Source organism: Centroberyx gerrardi, chromosome 1 (assembly GCF_048128805.1).
Source record: "Centroberyx gerrardi isolate f3 chromosome 1, fCenGer3.hap1.cur.20231027, whole genome shotgun sequence".
NCBI classification, from domain to species: domain Eukaryota; kingdom Metazoa; phylum Chordata; class Actinopteri; order Beryciformes; family Berycidae; genus Centroberyx; species Centroberyx gerrardi.
The window spans coordinates 20182098-20189807 of record NC_135997.1 but is presented as its reverse complement, the minus strand read 5'-3'; the positions used below and the strand labels follow the sequence as shown (position 1 = coordinate 20189807).

At 41.5% G+C, this 7710-nt stretch overlaps 1 protein-coding gene across 1 annotated transcript in view; it reads right to left on the bottom strand.

The window, feature by feature from the left end:
- Nucleotides 1–882: 882 nt before the first annotated feature.
- The window catches only part of tspan15 (tetraspanin 15), a 44189-nt gene continuing 37361 nt past the window's right edge, over nt 883–7710 (bottom strand). Inside the window, exons 6-8 of the mRNA XM_071897107.2 lie at nt 3474–3524; nt 2709–2825; nt 883–1256 (exon numbers count right to left, since the gene is read on the bottom strand). Coding sequence (XP_071753208.1) covers nt 1089–1256; nt 2709–2825; nt 3474–3524 — 336 coding nt within the window. The 3' untranslated portion in view covers nt 883–1088. The remainder of the gene's footprint in view (nt 1257–2708; nt 2826–3473; nt 3525–7710) is intronic.

Sequence of the window (7710 nt, the reverse complement as noted above, 5' to 3'; positions counted from 1 at the left end):
GACAGAAATACACTTGGTGGTTGAGATGATTTTTAAAAACAGTTCTATACAATAAAAAACATATGAGATGGTTCAGTGCATTGTTAGTAAATGTGGGGCAGACAAACTGTCACATGACCTATGCAGCACAAGAACTTTGTGCTGCATAGGTCATGTAGGTGCAGTGGGCACTTTGAGGAGCATGGTGATTAAACCCTGGACACACAGCAGGGTTTAGATGGGGATGCCCAGAGTACAGCAATGCTTTAAAAATGTTTGTAGGGACTCACATTTCAAATAATTATTTTTTTTTAGACTCAAACCTAATTCGGTAGGCGGTTACATATGAAAATGATGCAAAATTTACTCTGCTTTTAGGCTACCAGTCTACTAGCCTATACAGTCTCTTATTTAGTCTATCTTGCACTGCAGGAACCTGTAAAGGTTTTGGCAACAGTAGTGGTTGGATGATAGCACCCCAGCAGTACTGTACATCAGTGGTTGGATGGGATCATCCAGGAGTGCAGTAGTGGTTTAATTGGCAACAGGAAGAACAAACAAGGTAGACCATTAAAAATGCAGCAAAAAGTCTCAAAACCTGTAGATTGTGGCACAGTGTGAGATGTTGCAGACTTGATCAGACTGGTCTCTGTGCCATTTCTAGTGTGATAGAGTTTAGTGAGTTGCAGAACTGGTTGGACTGATTTCTGTGCTGTTCCCTGAGGCTGGCTGCAGCTAAATGCAAGCTCATATCTAAATGAGACATCATTTACAGTGGTTTCCCCTCCCTGCATTAGCACTGCAAACAATTCTTTATTGAATGCCACAGAGTATAGCAGAAAAGGAACATTTGAATACTACAGGAACAGGAACATTTGAACATTTGAGAACATTTGAACTCCTTATACTAAAATCCTTCTTCCAAAAAAATCCAAACAATTCTCTGCAATGGAGACACAATGCGACGGTTCTGCAGTAAGCATGCAGTTCAATGGGGGACTTCTACAATGGCTACACCTGTACCTTGAGCAACCTGAGTGACCTGAGTGAACCTGAGTGAACTGTGAGTGTAGGTTGGAGTGGAGTCCATTTACTGATTTTTGTATTCGTCAGTCAATCTCAGGCATACACTTGCACCATTTGGCCATGCCGCCCCGCTGCTTGGCTGCTCTCTGATGTGTGTTCTGGTCCAGCAGTCCGTCTGTGTAGTGGCCGTACTCACTGATGGCGTCTTCAACACGGGTGATATACAGCCAACTGACTATCACACCGAAGAACTACAGAGAGAGAGAGAGAGAGAGAGAGAGAGAGAGAGAGAGAGAGAGGAATGAGAGGAACGGTAGGGTGAGGAAGGGTGACACATTGGTGACACATAGCTATTGTGAGCGTATGCGCCCACATCCACTAATGGATCATGTGTAAAAGGTGGGTATGGAAGGAGTGACAAATGGCCATAACTATAGTGGTTTAGGCAGTGTATATGCATGATGTGTGTGTGTGCAGCATATGTGGGTGTAGATGTCAAGTATATGCCAAGTATGTATATGTGTCAAGGTTTCTTTTATCTTTTAATTCTGTTTTTAACTGCAGTCGGACAAATGACAAAAATATTGTTGGCTGCAATTTCAGGGGACATTTTCACGTAAAGCACATACACAATATTATGAAAATATATATTTTTTTCCCCACAGGTCTAAGTATCAAAAATGGAGATTCATCTTAAAATGTTTTCATGTAAATGTAGGGTAAACTTGAATCAAACAGACTTCTCCACTCAGAGGTGAGGAGTGCCTGCTTGGATTGGATGCGCAAGCTACTGAAATGCTCTACACCAAAATACCAGTGTGCACTGCATTTGGTGAAAGTTATTCTGCTTCTTTTATCACTGGTAACATAAATGTAATGCCTGCGTTTCCTGGTGCCATGGTGTTGACTTGTCTGTGAGTTGTGCCTGAGCATGAAGCAGCAAAGTTTTCTCTCTGTTAGTCATGTAGGTGGCTTGCCTCGGGCTGTTGGCTATGGAGAAATGTTTTTTATTCCCATTTGTGTCTGAGATACATTTTCAACATTCACAGTCTTTTGAAAACGAGTGAAAACTAACTTCGCACTAGTTACATGCCTGCCAGGTTTGAGAGTCTTGGCAATTAAGGAAACAAGAGCAAGTGTTTTTCTATTACATGATGTTACGGATACAGAAACACCTCTAAGCTTTTAGTATCATAAAGGGTTTGGAGTAAAATCATGTTACAAGTCGTGTGTTTTCAGTTGTGTGATTTCTCGATGCACAACAGTAGGTAGTATAAGTTTAAGCATGGCAATTTAAATAAGCTAAGAAGTTAACGTAATTTTCAATAAAGTCGGTGTTGAGTGTTAGTTTTGAATGATTATTGGCTGTGTCCATTGATATCTTATGTCTTTTTATAATGGCATTTGTCATGCAAATGTTGTGTTTTTATAATGATCTTTCATGAGGGCCATCAGTTCAGCAAGGACCTGCAAAAATCCTACAGTCATTCAGTGACTTCAGCAGATCTGGAGGAATCTAGATGTAGACGCTTGACCTGCTGGCAAGCATAGAAACCCCCTGAAAAACCAGATCCCTAGATTGTTTATGTATCAGTATAGTGTGTTTTTGAACAGGAGCGTGAGCGGTCTGGTGTGAGCAGCAGCAGTATGCCTATGGTCTGGTAGCAGCCTGCACAGTCTTCTAGTTGAGTATGTGTGTGTACCTGAGGCAGTAGTATCCCCAGCAGCAGTCCAGCCATAATCTTATAGTTGTCAGCCAGCCAGATGAGGAACGCATCAGTACAGCCTCTGATATGGATGATTTCTGTCAGGTCCAAACGCTGTGAGACAGACAAAAAATAGTGATAATACATAAAAAGCGCTATACAAATAGTTTGACAAGCAAAGACAAAGCAAGCCAACCGCTAATTTTTGAAACATTTGAAGGCGTCTGTGTAATTGTTTCATATTTAATTGCAAAAAATGTCTTTAAGTTGTGCAATGTGACATTATTCTGAAACAATACATTTCATAATAATGTTTCACTTCATAAAATAATTGATGAATATGATTATTTCATTAATTTTATTTTATTATACCAGGTAATTGGATTTTTTCTGTCTGCATAACTTTCCTATAGTAGATGCACACACACACACACACAGGCACAAATAAAGAAATTAAAGTGTCTCTCCTTCCCCAAAAGACCGTTGTGACAACTGCCTTGCTCAAGGGCATTGTGGCAGTGATGGTGGGCTACAGTCACCAGCTCACTGCGGGAATATGTCCTCCTGTCAGGGCAACCGGCTTAACACAAGTACATACTGGCACATAAGCTGCAAGGACAAAGGGCCCTCACATCCTGCACAGTGGGACAGTGCAAAACATACAAGAGACAGCATATTCAACAGATATGAGAGGATGAGATCTGCGTAATGAGTTTAAATAAAGATCTTTCTGTTCTTAACGGTGAGTCATGGTAGTCTTACCTCTTGCATCAACACCTTGTACCCACACAGAGTGTTGGCTACCTCATTAGGCTGGAGAGAGAGAGAGAGGGAGAGAGAGAGAGAGAGAGAGAGAGAGAGCGGGAGAGGGAGAGAGAGAGACAGAGAGACAAACAGACAGAGGGAGAGAAAGAGAGATGTTCATCAGTCAAATGGACCCAGACGCTCTGAACAGCTCCCAGTGTCAGGGGGAATCTAACAGCAGACAGACAGAGCCAACGTCTAAGTTTTTCTTTAGAAGTGGGAATTGTGTGGGTACATAAAGCAGAGACAGATTAAAAACTACACAGACACACACTTAAACTCATTCTCTCTCTCACGCTCTCTCTCTCTCTCTCTCTCACACACACACACACACACACACACACACACAACAGCACAGACAACACAGAAACTCCTAAGGGGAATCAGCCCTCTCTTGCCCTGTCAATGTGTACAGTGGCTCTAAAAACAAACACTGACCACAAAACATCTGAGGACTCCATTACTGAAGAAAATCTGTTTCTGTTTCTGTGTGTGTGTGTGTGTGTGTGTGTGTGTGTAACATTAAAACCAAACACTGACTGACCACAATACTGCCAACGGTGCTATGTGAAAGATCTGTGTGGTTGTGTGTGTGTCTGTGAGGTCATCCAAGCCTGGTGACTTTGAGTTTGTGGTTTTCCGTATTCAAATAAGATAAACTGCCAGTCTCCTTGACTGACACAGTGGCACGAGCCTTGCTGAGAGCCTTGTGAGAATGAGGCTGGGGGGGGGGGGGGGGGGGGGGGTAGTCACCCTTTTCAAGTTTCATTGACTTTGAGATTTAATGGCATTACTGTTATACTAAAAAGTTCAAACTAAGGGAGAACAGCTGCTATTGCTGTCAGGATGAACAGGTGCAACACTGCATTAAAAATGCATACTTCATTATCGTTTGGAAGACGTGACCTTCATCAGACATCAGCAGGAAAAGGCAGGTAGGTACTCATAAACAGGAAGGACGTCTAACACAGTTGATGACAGTAAGATTAGATAATACACATAAGAGACAATACACAATGAAGAGTACCAGCAAAGAGAAAGAGAGTATAACAACAACAAAGGTTACAAGGAGGATTCAAACAAACAATATCGCAAGTAGAAGGTGTGCATCTCAGCCTGCTAATCCAGTGGTTCTCAACCTTTTTGGCTTGTAACCCCTTAAAGTGAAGTGATGCCTACTCACAATTTTCCCTTATCAGGTTGTTTCATTTGATTCATTATCGCCATTGCCATGAGGCTGAAAACTATTCAGTATAGCAGAAATATGTGGTTTTGCTGTCCCATAAATCATCTTGAAACCCTCTAAAATTATTTTACAACCTCCTGTGGGGTCCCGACCCCCACGCTGAGAACCACTGTGCTATTCAACCAAAACACCCAGTTTTCATTTTCCTTAATACCCCCGCTGCTTCTTCCCTAGCAGCTGAGACCTACTGTATGGCATAGTCTGTCTCGAGTTATGGAAGGAGAAGAGAGACAAAGGTTGAGGGAAGGACAATAGAGAGATGGAAAGTGAGACAGAGAGACAGATGGGGAGAGGAATACTATTTATCTGAGGGCTTAAAAAGGGATTCACACGCTTATTGTCATTGTCGAAGGGAGGACAGAGAAGAGATAACTGGATAAAGAGAGAGGGAATCATAGGGGAAAAAGAGAGAGAGAGAAAATGTTTGTTTTTTGTAGAGAGAAAGGGAGAGAGGGAGGAGAGATGAGATATGACTTTCATATTGTTAAAGTACTTTAAACTAACTGAACTGAACTGATTGAAAGTAGAGGCAAGAGGGACACAGAGAGAGATGGAGGCAGAGACAGTAAGAGGGAGATGAGCGAAGACAAGGGTCCCCTCTGCCAGCTAGTCCTGGGGCGTCGCTGCCGTTCAGTGAACTCCATTATATCTCAAGACAGTGTCATGATGATGTGGCCCAAGCAAATTATAACTAAACCAAAATAAAAAAAAAAATATCACCATGTTGGAGGCATCAAGTGGAAACACGATAGGCTCTAAAACTAGCTCACAATCCTTATCCTGTTGCAGGAGAAACTGAAGAAATCCTTGACAAAATACAGACTCTGTGAGCAAAGCCAGGCAGTAGAGACAGGCTGCACTTCCTCATAATGTGTACAAACTCTGAATTTATTGATTATTATTCATCATTTTTTACTCAAGCAACTTATTTCCCAAACTTCAGAATGTTTGCTGACAGAAGGGACAGGGGCGACAAATGATCTTCTGATTGTTACCATTTTTTTCTATTGTTACCATTTAATCTCAAGATTCTGTTATTATTTGCTTTGGCAACAGATGCTCAGCTCATTTCAAATGAAACTGAAATTGTGAGAAACAAAAGGCACAGAGAGGAAGAGAGAGAGGGACAGCGGCAAAAAATACACAGAAAACACTTAATTTTACTCTTATTTCGCCTGGTCCTCTGGGCAAGTTGCTAGGCAGTGGGTAGGGGAACTCAGTGAACTCAGCAGGGAACACACACGCACACACACACGACAAATCTCCACCCACCCAAACACACACACATGAGCACGTACACACACTGACGCAAAAACACAAAGTCTAACGGTCCAAAATGTACACACATCCGGTAAGATGTTGAGACGGAAACAGCAGAAATGTCTTACAGCGTTTTATGTGTCAATTAGCAGTGTGCGTAGCAGTAATGCATTCCATTATTGCACTTCACTGTGTTTAGAAATGTGTTTTACTTTGGAACCAATGAGGAAACTGTTAATGTAATGGAGTGTAAGTGGAGATTTTTTTTTCTATAGTCTTCATTAGTCTATAATGTTGAGTTGTGAGAGTGGGGGTGGGGTGGGGGGGGGGTGGGGGTTGACGGATCCTTCATGTTAGCATAAATTATCACACTCATTTTCCTTGTTAGCTATAGCGACGATGGAAAATGTGAGGGAAATAAATAATTTAACTCCCTCATGTGTTGCACACGGCACAAAGTGCAACGCAGCTAAAAGTGAAACATAGTAATAGCTGGAGATCGCCATGGGTTACACTCTGGGGCTTGGGAGCTATAGATTTCCACCATTAAGGTTAATCATTTTGCTATGGCACGTCAGAACAGATCACGTTGACCAATTATTGATGTGCATTATCAAGGCTTTTGCCAAAAGACCAAGTGATCGTGAGAAATAGAGCTGATGAGCGATAACATGATCTCTCCCCTATGCGCTGTTCGGTAACTCTGCTGTCTGTACATATATTTAGAGAGCAGAATACAAAAGACAACAAAAAACTACACAAAATATAATACGTTTTTGATTCATAATTTCTTAGCGAATCAGTCAGCTAAACTTTGCCATGCCATAAGCTTCGTCGGCGGTATCTTGCCTCTACAGCGGTGCAGCATTGCAATGAATATAACGTTAGCCCTGTTCGTTGTGTATATGATGCAAACGAATAACAAACCAACTGGGCTTTGTCTTTACCAGGCTCAGCCCTGCACAGCCTGGTTCTGAGTAATGGAAATGAGTTATTAGATCAAGTAGTAGGGCTAGACTAGTTTCCCAGACAGCAATAGTCCACATAACAAATGTTACATAACGTAAATTACTCTTGCCTGTCTAGAAGGAAAACGGCCAAGTCTGAATCAGTTTTAATTTCTTTGGTCTGTCTCAGGTTCCTCCTCCTTTTAATAACAATGGCAACGTTTTGTTCTATCAAAGGTAATTTGGGAGGCAGACCGGGGTTTTTAGCCTTGCTACTGGCTGCTCCTCCACCATATTTTGAGTTCATCCCGCCACCATATCTTTTGACCTACTGAGAAGACTGTAGGCTAGATTAAAGTTTTAGTGCTACAACCTGGACTGGAACCAAATTGGGATCAAAACAGGGAGAGATGTGGAACCAAAACCAAAATTAGCCCAACTACCTCTGCAATAAAAATAAGGGATACAATGGTGTGATACTACATGCTGTCAATTAATAGGAAACTTTATACTTTACATTTTAGGCACTTAGTTTATGTTATTATCATGAGTGACTCACGTGAATTGAAAAAAGATTAACAGTCAATATTCATGAATAACTTATAGCAATAGCCTGGTAATAAAATGTAATGGAGTACAATTCAATGGTAAGAATGAAGGAAAGGGATAGAGGGATAGTTTGTTTCTAATCAGGTCAGTTAAGAGGGAGAGTTGACCATTTCATCAAATACTTGTCTGAGTA